The 21,062-nt window shown below is 36.8% G+C and overlaps 4 protein-coding genes across 4 annotated transcripts; 2 read left to right on the plus strand and 2 right to left on the minus strand.

The window, feature by feature from the left end:
* Positions 1 to 638: 638 nt before the first annotated feature.
* Positions 639 to 6,437, minus strand: LOC145481400 (uncharacterized). The gene is made up of 6 exons (XM_081459880.1): positions 6,071 to 6,437; positions 5,565 to 5,693; positions 4,549 to 4,884; positions 4,041 to 4,232; positions 3,259 to 3,621; positions 639 to 2,619 (listed from the first exon to the last, which is right to left on the minus strand). The coding sequence occupies exons 1-6, from the start codon at positions 6,146 to 6,148 to the stop codon at positions 2,359 to 2,361; spliced, it is 1,359 nt and encodes a 452-aa protein (XP_081316006.1). The 5' UTR covers positions 6,149 to 6,437; the 3' UTR covers positions 639 to 2,358.
* Positions 6,438 to 8,320: 1,883 nt separating this feature from the next.
* LOC145481401 (uncharacterized) lies at positions 8,321 to 14,207 on the plus strand. The gene is made up of 9 exons (XM_081459881.1): positions 8,321 to 8,861; positions 9,171 to 9,345; positions 9,771 to 9,928; positions 10,197 to 10,370; positions 10,664 to 11,033; positions 11,236 to 11,497; positions 12,578 to 12,780; positions 12,940 to 13,027; positions 13,290 to 14,207. Exons 1-9 carry the CDS (start codon positions 8,730 to 8,732, stop codon positions 13,630 to 13,632), a joined length of 1,905 nt encoding a protein of 634 aa, XP_081316007.1. The 5' UTR covers positions 8,321 to 8,729; the 3' UTR covers positions 13,633 to 14,207.
* An 804-nt stretch (positions 14,208 to 15,011) lies between these two features.
* Positions 15,012 to 17,942, plus strand: LOC145483053 (uncharacterized). Its single transcript, XM_081461673.1, has one exon. It carries the CDS (start codon positions 17,314 to 17,316, stop codon positions 17,911 to 17,913), a length of 600 nt encoding a protein of 199 aa, XP_081317799.1. The 5' UTR covers positions 15,012 to 17,313; the 3' UTR covers positions 17,914 to 17,942.
* Positions 17,943 to 18,039: 97 nt separating this feature from the next.
* Positions 18,040 to 19,945, minus strand: LOC145483054 (uncharacterized). The gene is made up of 2 exons (XM_081461674.1): positions 18,973 to 19,945; positions 18,040 to 18,884 (listed from the first exon to the last, which is right to left on the minus strand). The coding sequence occupies exons 1-2, from the start codon at positions 19,634 to 19,636 to the stop codon at positions 18,472 to 18,474; spliced, it is 1,077 nt and encodes a 358-aa protein (XP_081317800.1). The 5' UTR covers positions 19,637 to 19,945; the 3' UTR covers positions 18,040 to 18,471.
* Between the last annotated feature and the right edge of the window lie 1,117 nt (positions 19,946 to 21,062).

Below are 21,062 nucleotides of genomic sequence, written 5' to 3' on the forward strand. Positions count from 1 at the left end.
GAAAGAGAATAAAAAAAAAAAATAAAATACATCTGTTGCATAAATAGTCTCAATTGAAATATAACTTAATGAAATCTAGCTGCTGAAAGTGGTTTATTAGCAAAACACTCCAAAAGAGATTGAAAAAATGAAATACAAAGTACCCGTGTATGTATCTACCTTGTGGGTACTTGCTTGCTTGGTACATGGTACAATACATGAAGAACAAGCTACACTATCAAAGCCCTGACCAATTCTGAATTTAACTATCTTGACAGGAAAGAAATTTTATAATATATCTATTGCATAAATAGCCTATCAATTATAGTATAATTCTATGAAATCTATATTCGTGTTATGTATTACTTTGTCCAAAATCACTAATTATTACAGGGTTTCTGTATAATTTTTAGAAAATAATTAAATAAATATTGTATAAACAATTATAAACTAATTCATAGTATTTTATAATGCAGCCTCTTACAAAGCTTCCTACATTTTCAGAGCTGAAATAAATTTATTTACTGCTACTCGCTTTTTGGCAGTTTGGTGTATATCAAGCAAAGCAGCTTCACAGAAAAAAAAGGCATTAGAGCACTTAGTAGGATACATTATGTTAAACACATAATAACATGCCACAAGAAGGCTTAATGTGGCGGCCATGGAGGTGGACCCCGAGTCCAGAACGACCTCCCCCTCAACTGCTATGCTTAGCATGTCCAAATCCCAAAATTCCCCAGAACCAATGTTTCTGGGGAATTTTGTCTGCTTGATCACATTGTCAAGAGATTCTTCCTCCTACATGGAAAACAAAAAAGAAATTATTGTAAATGAAGCATCCCAGGTCATCCTTGATATTCAAATACATAAAGCTTTTATAAGCTCAACCTACAGGAAAAACAGATCAAGTTATACCAATAAATTACTAACATTTAGGTATTGAACTAATTATTATAAATTACATATCTACCTTCATTCCAGGTTGTAATGTAACATTTAAAACTCAAATGATACATGTGAATGGATTATTATTTTGTATATTATTTTGTAATTGCCATTGTCAAGAAGTGTTTTTGGCTGCCTGGAGACAAATTTTGATGGCCATTGCCATTCTGGAGAGGTGACCATTGTGGAGAGGTCAAAGTAAGAGTTAATGTATGGACCATTCACTGGGACCAAAAACAGTTGCTACTGTAGAGAGGTGGCTCTTACTGGAATATTTCATTCTGGGGTGGAAGGAACGGTAAACAACAGTGGCCCAATAAACAAACACGAGAGATTAATAAAGTTGTGATGTGTCTTCATTCCAGACCAGAATTAGAAGTGACAACACTTTGTATAACTGGGCCTTGTATGTTACATTATTTTATATTTCAATTATGCATGGAATTAGCCATACCGTGCAGATCTTAATGAAGTCTTCTGTGCTTCCTCCCTTTTCCCTCAAAAGACGTGGCAACAACAAAACAGCAGCAGCCTCTTCAATTCCTTGAAATCAAAATACAACTATCAGTCAAAGATATTCCCTCTGTTTAAAGCTGATATATAATTAACATTAGTATCACCCAACTAGTGGACTAATGCAAATCCTGCATTTTGATTGGCTATGCTACTAGAGGACTATTAGCAATAGTCATCGAGTAGTGAAATTCTTTTGTATTATTCCCAAATAAATCTTTCTTCAACTTGCTTTGTTAACTTTATTTCTGCTTTTTCTGTCCAACTAGTTGGGTGATACTAAAACAATCAGACCCTTTGCCCTCAGAGGCTATGGGTCTAATTGTTTAATAGTCTCTATTTGGCCTGGAATTATGCTTTGACATATATTTTTTATGTGCAGTCATTACCTTTTTGGGGAAGCTTGTAGTTTTCCAAGAGTGTAGCTGAAAAAAAACTATGAGCTTCTTGGGGCAGATGTCCATGGGAAAATATCCAAGCATATTTTTATGCTAAATGGAGGTGATTGTGTTTATTATAAAATATTTAGGGAATATCACTGAAATATTCTCCAGTCTGAGCTGGGAAATATTCAGTCATGTGACACATTTAAACCACTTGAGCATGAGCAAAGATATTTGATGGAAATTATAATAATATTTTAACAACCATGACAAAGATAATGATGACAACAAACTGTAATGTTACAGAAAATACTCAAAACCTTAACCACTGAAGTTTTTGTTCAGTTTCAGCTCCTCGACCTTCTCCCACAGAGAGTGCAATTCCACTTCACACTTCCCCATAGAAGTTTAGCCTTTACGACCCCCACTACTGCAAAATTTGCAATACCTTCTGTGTGGTGTGTATAGATATTTTCTGGAAGCACACACTGATTTCAAAAGTGCATGATAAGTCACATTAGGTAAAAAAAAAACACCTCTAGTCAATAATGTATGTAATGTATGTATTATGAAGGGAACCAACAAGAAGACAAATTATGCATAATTTTACAATAGAAATTACCTTTTTTTTTGATGGGTTTTCTGTGAGAGCATCTTTCATAGCTGGCACCACATCTTTTGCAATTTGTTGAGGTTCGGCAAATGCCAGGATTTTCTCCACCCAGACCTGCTGAAAAGTTTCAGTCATTTCCCTTACAGGGTTTTTCCTGCCCAAAATTCTTGCAAACTCTGCCTTTATCTGAAATTAAAAGAAATGCTTACATGTATGTCTTTAACTGATTGAAGCGAAGCCTAAGAATTAAGTAAAATCTACCTAGTTTATGTGCAGTTACAATGGAACTGTTAATACTGTCACTTCATTATTACAGCCACTTTATTCTGGCCCAGACAAAAGCTCAGTCATTTGTTTATTTAGAAAAAATCCTTTTACCCAGCCACCATTTTAATACGGCCAGATTCTTGTGGCCCATTGGTGACTGGATTGACAGGTTTCCACTGTATATCATATCACAAGATGTAACAAATTGCAATAAAACCAACAATGTACAATCTCAAATAATATGACAGTCTAGGTCGCTACCTTACCCTCATTCCATGTTGAAAACTCTTATAGTCCTTAGGTACATTACTTTTCCACAATACACAACAAATTTAGGGGTTCAACAGATGAAAAACATGGATGACTGAATATCATACAACTTTTGTTAAGGATTGTAATAACATAATGATAACAAAAAAGATGAATGGTATAAAGCCTTTAACTTCCAGTTTCACTGTATCTTAAAGGAAACAGTATAAATTCCATTTCCATAAGATATTTCAATGATATCCGAGTTTTTATGGTTACTTACTACCTCCTCCTCTCAGATACACTCACCCCAAATGGTGTTTTAAGTGCTGGGTATTCTTCAATGAAGCTACTTATGGGTACCGTTTCTTTGAGGAACCACTGCCTTCTGTGGCTATGTGTCAACTCCATGAGTTCCTTCACCATTGCCAAATTTCGGTTAGATGATCGGGCCATTTCTTTCTTCATAGCTTTAACATGCTCCTGGCAAGTCTCTGCTGTTTCGCCTTCTGGCATTTCAAATATTTCTTCTATGCGCCTTTTTTTCGGCTGTGGTTCTTTTTTTTCTCCCATGTCATTATTATGGTTCCTTGCTGTGGATGTTTCCACGCCCTTTTGTCCAGTTTTCCTCAGGTTTTTGAATCGGTTCTTAAATGCTGTTTCCCAGGAACCCTGAAGTTTTGATAAGCAGTTGAATTACCATACAAGAACACAATAAGACATATCAGCTACAGTGACACTTGCTGTGTAGTGGATTCCCACTAAGTAAATTTACAGATAGAATGGGCAACTTTTGATATATTGAAATTCAGCTTGTTAGTGAGGTCTTGAGGACATAAACAACATAAATGAATAAACATGGTCATTCAAGTGCTCACATTCAAGCTTTGATACTGTGATGCAAATTACAAGGAAACAGTCTCTTTTCAATAAATATTTGCCACTCACTGTCGCTGCAAAATTTATGTTCTTATACCTTTTTTTCCTAAACAACTTTTCCTAAGCTGCAACAGGAAGAAAAAAAACATGCTTCCTTGGAACTTTTATCGAAATACACTATAATGACTATAAACGTTGTTCACTCAACTTACAATTCCACTGCCAATGGCATCTCTCAAAAAAGGAAACTTTTTTATGAGAAGGAAGGCAACATGCTCCCTCTCTGCCTTTGTAGGGTACATTGTGTGTACCCTTAGACTGGAACACACATCTCTCGTCAACTCATTCCTCCTGTTGCCCGTCAACTTTTTTTCTTCAAGTGCCTTGTTTACAGCAGGTGAAAACTGAGGGGAAAAGATAACATTGCAATCAGTCTAATTTTTTTACTGAAATCCATGGAACCATACAGGTTAAGTACAATTTGCCTATGCAGCATTTACCTGTAAGATATTAATATATTCTTTTTAAATTCTGGGAATGAAACTGGTTGTACTGAGTAAAGGAAGCAAAAGTCTGTAAGTAATACTAGATTTTGGGAAAATGTTCATCCAAATAATAACCTTGTTTAGGTGTTGTCTACTGCTCTAAATATGTTAGAAGAGGCTTTGGAAGACCTCTCAGTCATTAACTTATTGCATAACATTTTACAAACAAACTCACAGTAGATGGAAGCTGAAAATTCACCAGCCAAGATGAACCACACTTTGAGTTTAAAGGTTGACAGGGACTAAAGGCACATAATTTCGAAGATGAAGAAGATGACAGTGTTGAGGCAGGAGAAGATGACAGGGACTTTGCTAAAGAAGGTGGAGATGACTTTGCTGAAGGTGGAGATGACTTTGCTGAAGATGGTGATGACTTAGTTGAAGATGCTGATGACTCTGTTGAAGATGACGATGAGGACTTTGCTGAAGATATTGATGCGTTGGCTGAAGAAGATGCTAACTCAATGGATGAAGTAATTGAAAGATCACTTGAACTTGGATGTGAGTTTATCTGATTAATACATAAAGAAATGAATCAATAAAATGTATATTAATAACTGTTGTTAGTACATACCACACAAGTGAATAGTGCTTTTCGCTTGCGCTGATTGGCTAGCTCGGAGGTGATTAACCAGTACTATTCACCTCTGAGCAGCTGAAGAAAAACAAAGTGGCTCCCCGTTTCAAATAAAGTTACTCTCAAACAAGTAAAGTTACTCTTTGGTCTGCTAGTTATTCAGCTTGTGTGGTATATACTAAAACAATCATTCACCTCAGAGTTGGTGAAAGTGGTGGATATTTACCTCCACTTTGGTGAATAATTGTTAATTATTGTCAAGTGGAAATAGTTCAAGAACCACTAAATGGGGGCACTAAAGAAATATAAAATTTAAACCACCAAAATCTGGGAAGGCTGATACAAAGAGAAAGTAAGATTTTAATTTGCCCATATTCTAAAACAAGGTCTGTAAAAAGTTAAATTAATTTAAGACACCCCATCCAATGAAAGACAAAGAAGCCACATTTAACTCAGCAAATCACTGTTTTGATTCATGACACTTAACACATTTTCATACAGCTAAGTTAATTAAATTCAGCTAGAGTTGAATAGCTAATACTGGTGCTTGTTGTATATCTTGACAAATATTACTTGTATCAATATACAGTGGCTTAATTCTCAGTAAACCTCACCTCCTCCATGCTACTCTCTTTTACAAACTTAGCACATGCAGCCTTGACTCTTAACACTTGACCCCCACTAATTCCGCAAGACTTCAGAAGCTCCTCACTGGCAGAAGTCAAGTCCTCTACTGTAATAAGCTACAGAGAGACAATTTCAGTAAAAGGCAATTTCCTACTATTCAAACCCACTTCTTATCTTAGGAGAGTTTATTACAATCAAAATTTATCCCCTAGGAATAAAACAGCGCCAGTGTGATGATCCCCTAATTGTATGTTTAACCTGGTTTTTCTTTGGCCCTGAAAAAGAAGCCAACTATCCGGTAAAGCCCTTCAGAAGTAAGCTTACTGTATGTACAAGAGAGTGATAAAAATGAAATTAAAACCCGAAAATTACTGTAGAAGGAATTTCTGTCGTGTAATTTCACCAGATTTTAATTCCATACGGTAATGAAAGGGTCAACAAGGCTATCAAGGGTCAATCGATGGAAACAGCGAGTTTTCAGCGGCAAACCTACCTCGTCTTTGACCAGATTCTGAATTGTTTCCTCCTTTACTCGCCCTTGTAAGAGAAAGCGCTCCAATTCTATGTCCATGTTAAATGCTGCAATCAAAAATCGTTGAAACAGTGAGCTTAGAAGTATCAAAATATTTGCATTTGTATTGTGAAAAAGGTCAGCACAATTTAATTATGGGTCGTGACCTCATGTACCAGTACAGAGGGGAATGACCATTGCACTGCTTTTCTTTACAAGTCTTTGTTTAGCTTTTGTATATTGTTAGGTATTTTGTTATCGGTTCTTTAGTATCGGTTCAATACACGCGGACAGTTACCACAAATTAACATGGGCCGTACATGCACGAGTGAACATCGTCATATGGAATGAAAGATTCAAAAGGAGATTACCGCAATTAGTGACACTTAACAAAGAAAGTGATAAGTTACTAACCTTTTATAGTCTTTTCTTCAATTTTGAGGTAAATGAAGAGCGAAATGAAGCCTGTGTAGCGATCGATACTCACACAACCGTTGCAAAACAAAAGAGTGCACCAACCTAGCTTGCCCGAGCAAACTTTCATATCTCATATCACGTGTCTGCTCACATGCAGAAATATTTTTGTCTAGGGTAGACAGAGTAAGCAATCACAAGGCCCGTGAAAGAGCAACCCTTGCATTGTTTCGTTTCAAGAGTTCGTTAAAAGTATTCCACTGGGTATCTTGTGTTTTCTTATGGCTTTTTACCTGAATTTGTGGTCTTGACAGAAATCTCTGCTTTATCCAGGGGAGGAGGGGTGACATGAGCCACTTGAATGACCTTTGGAGTGTGATGGTAATCTATTCCCCGCGCGCGGGAAAGTTGGAAGGTCAATCCAGGGCGCATAGAATATAAATAAGCGCCCAGGTCAATCGAAGTGAACGAACCTAGACCTAGCTGAGATAGATCTGATATACGATGGCGTATCATTGCAATCTTTGCGTGAATTTCATCGCCATTACATTGTCCTTTCTGCTTAACCATTTGTATCGTCATTCCAGCGATCCGAACTTCCACGCTCTTTGTGGAATTAATGGCTGCGCGAAGACCTACAGGAAATGCATTTCTTTCCGAAACCATATCATTAGAAAGCACGGAGATTTGTTAAAGGCCGAAAAAAGTGGAGGAAACGTACAAGAGATCAATCACAACTTGAGTGGAAGTGATATGGATGGTGAAATAAATGAAGACGACGATGGCACCTACGATTTTGCACCTTTGCCGCCGTTCGACTTTCAGCGAGAATCGGAAGAAATCCGTCGTACTGGCGCCCTACATTTGTTGAGAATGAAAGATAAAGACAGAGTTTCGCAGGCAGGTATCGATTCTTTCATTGAAAATACCACCAGCATAGTGAGAACAAGTATAGAGATACTAAAAGCGGGACTTATGAACAGATTGGATACAGCCGGAATAGATTTTAGCGCAGTTCCCGGCCTGCCAGAACTTTTCCAGGAAGACAGCTTGGCAGTGAATCCTTTTTCTGGCTTAACAAACAAAAACGAGCAAAACAAATACTTTAAAGATCACTTGAATCTTGTGGTAAGTTACCTTGTCACTAAAGATAAAGTAAAATAATAAAAATCTAGAGATAATAATAATGCACCAGTCAATGTAGGGGTGCCGGACATACCCCGGGGAATTTGACATTTTAGCCTATTTTGATGTCCCTTCCCTGGGGCTAACATGTTTCTAAGATGATGTCTATTTGCTGCAACAGACTTTCTCTTTCATCTTGTTATATCCCAAGCTTTGTAAAGAGGCATTTCTCCCAAGAAAAAGCATCTATTATAGCTGTTTATTTTGAGCATTGAATAATTTTAACAAGTATTATACATTGAACTCACTATCTCTTTTCCGATTGGCCAAAAGCGTACAGTGAATTTTCGAAATCAGCACCTGTGATGTTGTAACTGCAGATTATACAATAATCATGTCAAGGTCATGGGTAATCATGTGAAGGTCACAGGTAACCATGTTGTGCATGACCATGGTCCATGATTTCTAAAGGTAATCATGTCAAGTTTGCTCGCTTTGTTTTGCTTGCTGTCAGTATGGGAGCACAAACATGAGTTTTTTTAGTTTCGTTCAATGTGTAATAAAACAATTATTAGATTCAGTTTTTGTGATATCCAGAATAATCAAGGTCTCGGTAAGGGTTATCAGCCTCGGCCTTTGGCTTCGGCTGGTAGCCTTGACCTTGACCTTCATTATTCTCGGATATCACAAAAACCTAATCTAATAATTGTTTGTAAATGGTCAATGAACACAGGTGCACAAAGGGAACTTCCTTAAGGACACTGCAGTGCTAAAGAAGTCTGGGTAGATAAATGTTTTAAAGACAGCTGGAGTAGGTTCCATGCGCTTGCATGATCTTGTCAACAAATAACGAGTGCTTTTTCCTTCACATTTAGCTTCTTGTTCAAATAGATAACATCTGTATTTACTTTATTTTTGACCAGTTTTAATTTTGAAGTTATGAAGACTTCAAATCAACCATGTTCATTTCAAGGACACTTAGTATAAATTACTTAATGTGCTATAATCAGGATGATATCATAAAGAGAAATTGTTGTCTGAAAATGCCTTTATTGGACATCATTCTGATTGGAAACTTACACAGGAGCCAAGAAAGATTGTCATGGGACAGTACCATAAGAAGGTGCGTAGAGGGAACAAGTTAAAGGACATTAGAAAAACAGATGATGCATACTACATTCCATTACTCGAAAGTCTGGAGCAGCTGTTGAATGATGACTCTATTTTAGAAGAGGTTTGTGCTTAAATTGTTTTGAACTTGATAAAACATGCTACCTTACACAGTGCTACATTTTGTATTTTGATTCAACATTTGTGTTATTCCACATGTGTTTGATAAGTGTAGTGTATTGTGTTGTTTCAGAAAATATCCATAACCCCCCAACAGAAGGTTTTTTAGCTTGAACCCCCAAACCCCTCAGGAAATTCCAGTTTAGCGTCATACTTTCCTTAAAAAAAATTCTTTTAAAACCGCTTCCCCCTTAGAATTTCCGATAGCCTTCCTTGGCGAATTCTGGAACTCCACATTTGTTTTTTTTTTTAGATTGACAATCCACACATAAGAAATGATGGTCTTCTTAGTGACTACTGTGATGGAGACATTTTCAGACAACATCCACTTTTCTCACGGGATCCCAAAGCCTTGCAATTGATTCTATATTTTGATGAATTTGAAGTATGCAATCCTCTTGGATCAAGGGCCAATAAGCACAAGATTGGTATGTTTATATAATAGCCATTGGTCACTGAACCCATGCTGTCTCATTAACAGAGAATAGTCTCAAGATTGTATATAGTTTACCTAAACGTAGCCTGTTCCAGGCTCTCAGTGGTTGGTAATGAGCAAAAAAAGGAGGGTGAGGAATAGAAGAAATGAGGGAGGACTAAAGTGGAAAGTGAGGGAGAGAGCTTGGTAGTCATCTTGGTAGTCATCTTTATTTAGAATGACTGCCACATTTGTTTGCCTCAATGGCTTACTCACTGACAGCAACAGTGAACATTGTATAATTTTAGAGCTCTCCAATTCTAACATTTCTTACCTCATGCAATCAAAATACTCGTTTGTTGAATAGAAAACAATTCTTGTACTTGAAAGTTAACACTCAAAGTAATTATTATTGTATTCCTTAATATCATTATTTAGAAGGCTTTTATTACACTCTTGGAAACATACGACCAGAAAATAGATCACACAAGAATGCCATTCAGTTACTTGGCCTAGTTACAACCAAACACCTAAAAAAATATGGAGTGGAACCTCTACTGAATGCTTTTATGCAAGATTTGGCTCAACTAGAACAAGTGAGTGTTTTGTAGAGACTAGATCTTGAAATCACTATTTTATATCCCATGGGTATCATCAAAACAAGTGAGCAACATTTTGCAGCATAAACAAAAATGATCACTGTTGATTTGATTCAATATAAGAAACTTCAGTATCATGATGATCATTGATTCCACTCTGAGTTTTTTGCAACCTTTCCCATTAATAATACTTTTTACTATTATATCCATATTGATTATGTAGATCCAACCTTAAGCACATTTGTACAATTGTTCATAATTTTAGGATGCAGGTCACCAGTTTCTGATAAATGGGGAACCTCGATCACTTCGGGGATCAGTTGCTTTTTTTTGCGGGGATAATCTTGGCTCCCAGTTCATTGGAGGATTCAAGGAAGGATCGCAGGCGCATAGACCTTGTAGGGAGTGCATGGGCGACAAAAATCAGATTAAGACTCATGTAAGTATGGGTAATACCCTTTAAGCACTAACCCACCTTAGTTTTGGTTGTAATTTCGAAGTTAAAAGTGGAACTGACCATTCAGTTGTAAATGTGGTTGCTCCTCAAATCAGCAGAAGTAAATGACATGCATGAGCAGTCATGTAACTCAGACTGCAGATGAATTCTACTCAGGATGACAAAATGCTACCAATTTTAGTGTTACAAGTGACATAAAAATTTCTTTTTCAGAAAGTTCAAACCATTGGCAGCATCTATGATGTGTAATAACATTTTCTCTCTCTTTTTTTTAGTTTCATGAAAGAGATTTTGTTTTGAGAACCCGTGATAGCCATAACAGACAGTGCATTCGACTTGTCAACAACCCACATTACAGTAAGACGTATGGTATCAACTCTGATTCTGTTCTGAACAAATCAAGGTATTATCATGTGGTTGGCGGGCTGCCTCCAGATGCAATGCATGATATCTTGGAAGGTGTTCTGCATTACAGTGTCAAAGAAACGTTGAAAGTATTGATATTTGAAAAGCAATTTATTACAATTGATGAACTCAATGAACGCATCTCTTCTTTTGATTATGGCTATCAAAATGATTCAAACAAGCCAGCACCAATCCAGCGAAGTCGCCTTCTGTCAGATGACCACACTATCAAACAGCATGGTAATATGATTAGTATAAATACAAATTTATAGTCGTATACTTTAGGTTTGTAACTGACAGTTAATAATTGAAATGATGTTTGCATGATCTTATTACTTTTGTTGGTGTTTTCCTTTAATTATGGTAGCTGTCTGGTAAAAGCTTGTTCATTCAGTTACTTTATTTATTTATTCACCTACCTATTTTTTCTCTTTATTAAAAGCAAACCAAATTTGGTGCCTGGCCAGAAATCTGCCTCTTCTGATTGGTGGTCTTATTCCTGATGAAGATGAACACTGGGGTCTTTTCTGTGATTTGCTTGAGATAATGCGCATAATTTTTGCACCAACAGTGAGTGCTAATCAAGTGGCTTATTTACAAGTTTTGATTCAAAATCACCATGAGAAGTTTAAAGAATTATATCCAGACTGTTCCATAACACCCAAGATGCATTACATGATACATATGCCACGAACAATATTGAGGTACTAAATAAATCAGTGTTTAGAAGGATAACTTGTTAATGAATTATTGCCATTTTTGGCCCTCAAGTTTGTTATTGAAGCTTTCCAAAGTAAACTTCACCTTTGCTGGATCTTTAACAAGCCAAAGTGAAACTTTAAGATAACAAGTCCTTGGTTATTTGTATGAAAGTCGTTAAAATTGGAAAATTTAAATTATCAGGCAGCTTAATTTATTGACTATCAGAACTGGGTATGACACGCGCCTCATACAGTTTGATGTAACACAAAAGAAATAATCACGCAGCTTAACATTTTGACTATCAGAACTGGCGGGTGGCATGCCTCATACAGTCTGATGTAACACAAAAGAAATGATTATGCAGCTTAATGTAATAACTATCAGAACTGGCGGGTGGCACGCCTCATACAGTCTGATGTAACACAAAAAAAATGATTATGCAGCTTAATGTAATAACTATCAGAACTGGCGGGTGGCACGCCTCATACAGTCTGGTGTAACACAAAAGAAATGATTATGCAGCTTAATGTAATAACTATCAGAACTGGCGGGTGGCACGCCTCATACAGTCTGATGTATTAACACAAAAGAAATAAATATGCAGCTTAATGTAATAACTATCAGAACTAGCGGGTGGCACACCTCATACAGTTTGATGTAACACAAAAGAAATAATCATGCAGCTTAATGTAATAAGTATCAGAACTGGCAGGTGGCACACCTCATACAGTCTGATGTAACACAAAAGAAATGATTATGCAGCTTAATGTATTAACTATCAGAACTGGCGGGTGGCACGCCTCATACAGTCTGATGTAACAAAAGAAATAATCATGCAGCTTAATGTATTAGCTATCACAACTGGCGGGTGACACACCTCTTACAGCTTGATGTAGTCAACTTATTGTCCATCGCTCCAGATGGGCTGACATTGCTTTAAGGTACTTCCAGTTTTTAAATACAACCTTTATTTCAACATGATTACATATCACTTAGCTTTCACCAAGTGTGGGTTCGATACCTCAGGTCAGTTGTGTCATTACATAGCGAACATTGATGATGATGTACAACTTTTGATTTAGCATTGGACCTCTCATACGAAGCTGGTGCATGCGCTTCGAGGCTAAGCATCATGAATTCAAGCGGCTTGCAGCACACTTGGGAAATTTCACAAACTTGCCCTATTCTCTTGCAAAGCGTCACCAAGAGGGTGTATGTTACCGTCTTCAAACTTCAGAGGGCAATCTGTCATCTTTTATCAAGAAAGGGATTGAAACAGGACCAGGTAATATTAGTAGTCTTTATAACTTGTAAATAGATAAACAAGATGGCTTAAATGTTAAAGATGAATATGTTGAATCAGAAGCATTGTTAATTGTACATGGACTAATTTAGCTGCATATGCAAATCATTTTTCCATGATAATTTAACATTTAAATTTCAGGTCACTGCTGCTATGCAGGAGATGTGGACTACTGCAATGTCCTTTCTGGGGATAATCCAGAAGTTACTAATGAGACACCAATAACTGAGTAAGTTATGACTGTAATAAATCTAGTTATAGATGTTAATGACTATTGGTTAGTTTTCCTATTGCTTCAATACCAAGACCGTGTGCAACACTAATAGGTTACCTTTCAAGATACCGTTACAACATGAGTTATTATGGTGTAATAGTATCATTATATTACAAAAATGCAAAGAGTGTACTTGCCCAAATACGGCCTGTCACGTTAGGCATACTGTGACAGTCATATCTATTGACTTGTTTCTTTTTCTGTTTTGTTTTTACAGGTTGAAATGGGTTTCTATTCTTGGAACTAAATACAAAACTGGCTGCACTTTGCAAATTGACACAGATCAGTACGACAATCCAGTTTTTGGACAAGTACTGAAAATTTGCATTGTAGATGGAAACTTCAGTGATATTTGCTTTGTTGTCTCAAAACTGACAACCACTCAGTTTGACAGCCATTATCAAAGTTTTGAGGTGCAAACCATACACCCTAGAAGGAAACTGATAGTTCACCACACAGACCTGGCCTCTTTCTTGCCTCTAAATCAAGTCAAACCGTATGGTGTTGTAACAAGAAATAAATATATTGTGCAAAGATTTGACATTGGAACCATCAATTAACGAAAGATTTAATTCGTATGAGCAACATAAACATTTCATTTGGTGCACAAAAGCGATCAATACAGTGTTGTTTTCTTTTTTTTCTAATCTTGCTTTTGGTCTTTAAGGGGGAAAATATTACAGCTGCTGTTCAATTACTGTATGTACCCCTTTCATGGATTAAGTATGTGATGTCACTGAGATTGACAAAGAGCTCTAATTACAAGCAAATAATTTATCTTTATGCCCACAAATAATGTGCCCAAGGTTATAAAAAGGGCTTGACTGATTTGTATGTGTCTAGTACAGTTTAAAGAAATTCACCATTTTTCCAGTTTTTAACTTGTACAGTTTTAATTTTCAATATCATAATGTAACATGAATTTAGCTGATCTCGCATGCATTTTTGACTGGTTTAAAATAATTTCACATAGGTTAGTTATTGATTTTTAATTATTGTGTATTTTAGAGGGCCACAAGTTTATTAATTGTATAACTATTACATGCTTTACCCTTGACAGTATAAATAAAGATTGATTGGTTGATAAACAATATACTGTCTATTTTATCACTTTATAATGTATAATACTTTTCTCTCCACCATAGTCTAGAAATATTTTGTCATAAGCTTGAATAATGAGCTAGATAAAATTAACCATAGATTATGTGCTCAAGATTTTTATGATGTGGTAGTTGAAGAATCGAAGCACTCGGCCAATCAGATTGCAGCATTTCCATTAGTGTTCAAATATTGAAAATCTGGCATTGTGATGGGTTCTCCATTATTTTCTATATTGCAGTTAGATTATGAGCTCGTGATTTCTATATTGTGCAGTAGGAATCTAGAGTGAACATGGTAACATTTACTTCTTGATATAGTTTAAGTAACTCATAATTACTGTCAGAGTGCAAGGAGATCGTCGAACAAATGAGTGACCAAAAACCACATTGTAGTGATGACATGATCACTCTACGAATCCAGTGGCTTTGATGCATTAATCACATAGATTAATTAATATAAATAAATACCTCCCATGCAGTAAGGAAAAAAATAACTCTCTTCCCCAAAGTAAGTTATTTTAACTCTTCTATAAGAGTTGAAGTAACTCCTCCAAAGTGGCTTCCAACTGAAAGTGAATAAAATTCACTCTCTGGTAGAGTGAAACTAACTCATTCAGATAGAGTGAAACTAACTCTTCTCACAGAGTAAATGTAACTCCTTCCAAGGAACTCCGAAACTGAGTTATACTAACTCTACTTGGCGAGTTAAAATAACTCCGGCCTCCTGATGGCTGGAATTCAACTCCTACATGGAGTAAAATTTAACTCTGTTTAAGGAGTTAAGTTAAGGCCTAAAAATCAACTCCTACAAGAGGAGTCAAGTTAACTCCACGGCGAGTATTATTAACTCCTTTTTGGGGTTAAAATAACTCCCAAAAAATTAACTCCAGCTTGAAGAGTTAAATTAACCCCACAATGGGGGTTAATTTAACTCGCTGAAATTTACTGTGTTTGCAATTCGTGCCATCATCTTCACAATTCGCACTGCCAGCTTTACGATTCGCACCGTCTCCAGCCAATTCGAAACCCTTCTTATCATCAGCATCATCAGCACACATTTTCTCATCTTTTGTAGTAGTAGGGCTACCTGTTATGTTCTCTTGCATTTATCAAAAGACTGCAGTCGATCTTTCCATCAAATTAACACGTCAGTATTTTTTCTTCCCCCCAATGCCGGAGAATCGAGGTTTACTAAAACCCAGTCCATTTCTGCGTGTACGGCTGCAATGACCAAATGGGTAATTTTATGGCGACACTTTAACCGTTAGTTTTGAAAATAAATTTTCTACGTTAAAAGTATTTGCAAAAAGAGATATGTTTTTAATGTTTGTAACTGATTCCAAGGGCTGTACTATCAATGCGTTTTATGAATGTGATACATGTACTGGAAAGCTATTAACTCCCCTTTAGCCCCCCTCTGACCCCCTCGCAAGCTCATTAGATTATAGCGCGTACGCCCTCTGATTTTTTTCTTTTTGGTTTGTTCTTTTTTAAATAAGCTCCCCCTCTCTATAAATCCCACCTCCATATTGATGGTAGATCATATCATTACAGTCATTTGAACAAAACAAGCCAATTTTAAGCGTTAACAATAATTATGCTTAGTTACGCGCGCCGTATTCCAAAGTAAGAAACTTTTACGGCAGTTAAATTACGAATTTATATGAGCTGACAATAACAGTAGAACACTCCAATAGATGCCGCTGGCCCTTATGATATTCCCTTTACGATTTTTCTTGCAGTTGCAAACATTATAAGCACCTCAAAAGGGAAAAATGATGTCCATAAACTAAAAGGTGTACTTATTAAAGATGGAGTCTTCAGTGTAGGACTGAGAGAAGTCTGAGAACAACTTAAATAACTCTTACTCTACTTGTGCTTTCTGGACAGGTGATAATCACATTATGCCAATTTTTTAATTAAAGAAGATTTAAGGCTTTTTAAGTTACATGTAAGGAAGTACCACCTAAGCGTTAACTCAGATGTTAAAAAATGACATTATATTATATTATTATATTATATTGCATATAACAATAATTCGCGAGCACCTTGTGCAACTTCAACAAACGGCGCTCTTCAGACATAAGAAGCTCTTTGAATGGTAAGATAAAAATTGTTGCTGATGCCACAAATCTTAACAAATTAAGCTTGCACTCCACCCAACTATTGCCAATACGTACATGTACCAATATTTTATAATAGAGACCTTAAGCATAGACGACGAGAACGGCGGACGAGTACGAACCGGAAGTAACTTTGAACCACAAGATGATACTGCGCATGTCATGTCTTGTCTTCGCTGACGTCATTTGTCGTCCACCGAACGTCGAGAACGTGAGAAAAGCTGTGTTGCCGTCCTCTGCTCTACGTAAGTATTTGTCAGTCTATTTCTTAGCCTTTTAGAGGTTTAATTGAGCAAAAGCTTAGCAATCAAGGGTTTGAATTTAGTATGCGAAAGTTTCTTTTGTTTTTTAGCTCAAACTTAAAGTAATTAGCCTCTGTAAACTTCTTTTGCAGGAACTGCACATGGCGTGTCAAACTCCCGCGTCAGGGTAAGATCTAAAGTCTTAGTAAATTGGATCGTTCATGATGAGCTTAATTTCCTTGTGAAAAATAACAGTCGCTTCGGGACGGTTAAATTTGTGGTTCAGTCTATCCTTTCTGCAGCGTTCCTCGAGAATAAAAGCAGAGCATTTGCAGCTTTATAAATATTGACTGAGTTATCAAGTTCAACTTTATTCTTTGCTCGATCTGTCTGAATATATAAGCTTTGTCTAGTAATAAACAGATAAAGTTGTTTCTAATATATATATATATATATAGGGATAAATCCCAGAAGCAAAAAGCCACGTCGTTATAGCAGGCTCGAATTCCAAGAGATTGAAATAACAGTCCTGTAGATCGCAGACTTGAAACGTTCCTAATTTTAAATTTGGGGATTGCTTGTATCAACGGATATAAGCTAAACTGCATGCATTGCAGGGCAGAGTAAGCCTGATTAGCACTAATTTAGATTTAACTGTCATGGTGTATGCAATTAACATATGATATGCAATTAAAGCAGGATTAGTCTTAATCCCTGCTCAGAAGTGTAAAAGGAATTTTAAGACATTCACATTTTCCTTCTCCAGAAACAACTCTATGAAATGGACAGAAGACCATGACTTAACCCTCTGTGGGGAAGTTCTTCTCCAGGAGCCTTTCAAGCATCCCAAAAACAGCAAAGAAAGGGGTGAAGTATGGAGGCAGATTGCCCTTAATCTTAACAGTCTTGCAAGTCCCATATTCAAAGTGTCTAAGAGATCAGTGAGAGACCGACTAACCCTTTTGCAGACGAAGTACAAGGAGAAAATAAGAGAAGAAGAAAGAGCATCAGGCATAGACTGTGAGGAGACCCAGCTAGATGCAGCACTTGAAGAGATTCTTGACAAAGAAAAGGCAGCTGACATGGAAAGGAATGAGCAAGCTGGCACTCTCACCAAAAAACACCAGATTGAGAAGGCAAGTGCCGAAGAGGTTAGGCGCCAAGCTATAGAACGTCTAGGCAAAACCCAAAAAAGAAATGCAGATTCAGAGGAAGGAAAACCCAGTAAAAGAGGGAAGAGAAGAAGTTCGGATGCTGTTGAATACCTCAAGGAGAAATTTGAGTTAGAAAGTAAACTGAGGAAGGATGAAATGGAGTTAAAAAAAAATGAACAGCAGATGTTGATGGATCAGCAGAGTCAAATGCACAAGCAGTAATTAGAAATGATGAAGATGGTACAACAACAGAATCAGTCATTAATGTCTTTATTGGAAAAAGCTACATTCACAAAGTGACTATCACAAATCTCCTCAAGATTTTGGAAATTTACTCTAAAACATGTTACATTTTTAAAAGGGGAGTATTAATCTTAGCACCTCTTCTTTTGGAAACCTAAACTATGTTGAGCATTAATTTACTTAAACTTTGTTGAACTATGTTGAAATTTTAGTTAACAAATATTTTCCGCTGTTTTTCAACATGATTTTGTGATGCAGGAAACTTGTTTCTTTATTTCAATACAAAAATCATACTTCACTTGCTTAGTGAGATAATGACTTGAAGAGAAGATCGGTTTTTTGCCTTATGTCCATGCTGTTGTGTTGGCATTTTTTTGCAGATAGTGTGAATCTGGCATTACTGTAACAGTGTACAAAAAGCATGTTGGTAAAATTAAACCACATTTTGAATTCTCATTTGCTGTGATTTTACATATTATACATAATGCCCAGGCGCCATGTTACAAAGTTACCACAAAAAGTAATTTAAAAAGGTTATTAAGAAAAGTAGTCTTCTAAGGAAGGAGGTTCCAGCTGAAAAAAACTTGATGTCTGATTTGCATAGAGACATGTGAGGGCATTTCTAAGTAGGGCACTGACCACATACATTTTACCCACACTACTGAGACCAATTTTTAAGTTTTTTTTAAAGTCCAAAAACTTGAAGTAGTTAGTGACATCATTGAATAGCCACTCTACTGATTCTCTGACACTGCTCATTGACTGGTTGAAATCCATCATTTGACGGGTCAAGGCTCTATCCCTGAAAGGGGCTTGAAGGTGTACCCTTAAAGGGTATGCTGGATCACCATAAATGCAGTATGGATTCCCCAAAGGAGAGTTTGCAAAAGCTTGTAGGTCATTAAGGAGTCTTGAGTCAGCCAGCATGCCTGCATCATGCCTCCTTCCTTCTGAAAAATAGAAAAATATTCAAAACTGTTTTCATGAATGATATAGAAATATATGACAAAATAAAGAATTATTAGAACCATTTCTTACCTACGGGGCCATATAGATGACCTATCAGACCATTGGGAAGGGCAACACACTGAAACTTCAAAGCATGTACTCTTTTGTGGCCGTTATAGACTGCTCTCTGATGCTCTGCAGGTCTGCAAATTGGACGAACCGTCCCGTCAACAAATCCAAAACAATTGTCCAAGGGAGAACCCTGGGCAGCAATAGTGTCACTATACAGTTGCAGCAAGGGCTGAGAGAGAATTTGGTGATTCCACTGAGTGATTCTGTGACCGTGTGTATCGTATATGTAGTCAAGCACCTGGTTGCTAACCATGCTTAACACTGGAACCGGTCGACCAAATCGTGGAATGATATCACTGAATCTGCAGGGGTAAGATAATCTTCTCAGAAGAATACAAAGCGCTTCCATTCCACTTGATACGGTTCTTTGGTAACACGTAAAGCTGTCTGGTATTTGAAGGACTTCGGCAAGAAGTGAAAGGTCGTGCCTCCTGAATCTAAATTCTGCCAAACACTCTGCACCGTTCATATCTTCCAGAGAAAACCTTCCAAAATTCTCATAGCAAAAATCAGGATTTTTTGGCGAGTATTCCTCATACAACAACAACAGTTCTTCATCATCTAAAATGCCTTGAGCGTGACTAAAGAGAAAAAGTTCTTGAAGCTCGTGAAAAGAAACCATCTCGACGAAAAATTGATTTACTGTGCTGTGATTTTTTGTTTACGTTCACGTTCTCGTCGAGCGAAGCTTAAGTTTCGGATTTCCCGCCGTTTTCGCACCGTGAACGGACCGTTCCGTCCCAGTCTTCACGCGGTACTATTCGTCGTCGTCTTCTTCTTCGTCGTCTATGCTTAAGGTCCCTAATATCAAGCTAGGAGATTACTCAGTTTACGAATTGTGAATATGTTATGAATGGTCACTAATTATGTAAAAAACGTATTTTCAGAAAACGTTAAAAAAACTTGCCCTCTAAAGGACGTTCCAGTGTTGCACGCCAAGCTCTTAAATGTTACAGTTCATGCAAAGAGTTAAGTTTTCAGCAACTGAGTCAGGAAAGGCTAAAATATTGGTGAAGTTCTAGACATTTGAACATGAAAGTCATTTACATTGTGTCATTTCAACGTCATTTGCATTGTTGATCAATGACATAAACAAATATCTACAGAATGCGTTTGCAGCCATTATTTTTTTTATACTTTTAATATGAAGGCATTAACAAGATTTCTGTTTTAGACAAGTTTTGTAAAGTTACCATGCAAATTATTTTTTTTGAGAATTTTTCAAAATTTACTGTGATTGCAGCCTTGGTGCATTTTGTAAACTGTGGAATTTAACGAGATGTCTTTCTTTTGATCTAAAAAAGTACATGGTTATAAAGAGCAAAGACAGTTGTGAAACGTACTTGGGAAGCAAGGAAATTCCTTCGTAAATAAAGGTGCTAAATCTCTCCAGAGTTAGCCAAAATCACAATTTTGTGGGGCTTTGCAGACATGAAAATATTTTTAAAAATCTGTAAAAAATTACCTTTAAGACCTAATAGATTGAAACATTGCACACAAGCATACAAAAACATATTCTTTAATGTTGTGTACAAAAAATGGGCTAACTCTCACGGTTTAAGACAACTTCTTTTGCAAAAGTGCAAAAATTGCACACTTTGATAGAATGGCGCTTTGCAGGCATTTTGTCGCACTCAAACATTCCTCCCTAAAAGAAGTGCTGACAGCACCATATAAACAGGATTTAGCTCAAACTTTACATACGCATTGCCCTTACACACATCTAATTTTGGGGTGAAAATCACATCTAACTCTCATAAAATGATAGAGTTGGAGAAGGATAAAGTCAAAAACGTGCAAACATGACGCTTCCCAATTTTCGCGTGACCTGAAACACCCACTTGACATTATACCTTTAGTGAACTTTTTGGGACAAAATATCTGCTTTTTTAAATTACTAGAGTTACTTGCCGCAGCTCTATGAGCCTGTTTAAGACACCTAAAGCCAACATTGGTCTATTTCTGGGTTTTAAAGCGATTTATCAGCACAAACGGCCAGCAATGGCACCAAACGGACACACTTTTCCCTCTACTAGACTATTTCGTCG

This window comes from Orbicella franksi, chromosome 3, assembly GCF_964199315.1.
Source record: "Orbicella franksi chromosome 3, jaOrbFran1.1, whole genome shotgun sequence".
NCBI lineage: Eukaryota > Metazoa > Cnidaria > Anthozoa > Scleractinia > Merulinidae > Orbicella > Orbicella franksi.

Bases quoted from the DNA above. Each gene is read 5' to 3' on its own strand.
- LOC145483054 (XM_081461674.1), bottom strand. From the start codon at position 19,636: ATGGTTTCTTTTCACGAGCTTCAAGAACTTTTTCTCTTTAGTCACGCT. The intron at 18,885-18,972 runs GTAAGAAATGGT...TCTATTTTTCAG, and splicing joins TCATCTATATGGCCCCGTAG to AAGGAAGGAGGCATGATGCA.
- LOC145481401 (XM_081459881.1), top strand. From the start codon at position 8,730: ATGGGACAGTACCATAAGAAGGTGCGTAGAGGGAACAAGTTAAAGGAC. The intron at 9,929-10,196 runs GTGAGTGTTTTG...TCATAATTTTAG, and splicing joins ATTTGGCTCAACTAGAACAA to GATGCAGGTCACCAGTTTCT. The intron at 12,781-12,939 runs GTAATATTAGTA...TTTAAATTTCAG, and splicing joins AGGGATTGAAACAGGACCAG to GTCACTGCTGCTATGCAGGA.
- LOC145481400 (XM_081459880.1), bottom strand. From the start codon at position 6,148: ATGGACATAGAATTGGAGCGCTTTCTCTTACAAGGGCGAGTAAAGGAG. The intron at 4,233-4,548 runs GTGAGTTTGTTT...TTTTCCCCTCAG, and splicing joins ATTTTCAGCTTCCATCTACT to TTTTCACCTGCTGTAAACAA. The intron at 2,620-3,258 runs GTGAGTGTATCT...TTTTAATTTCAG, and splicing joins CACTTAAAACACCATTTGGG to ATAAAGGCAGAGTTTGCAAG.
- LOC145483053 (XM_081461673.1), top strand. From the start codon at position 17,314: ATGAAATGGACAGAAGACCATGACTTAACCCTCTGTGGGGAAGTTCTT.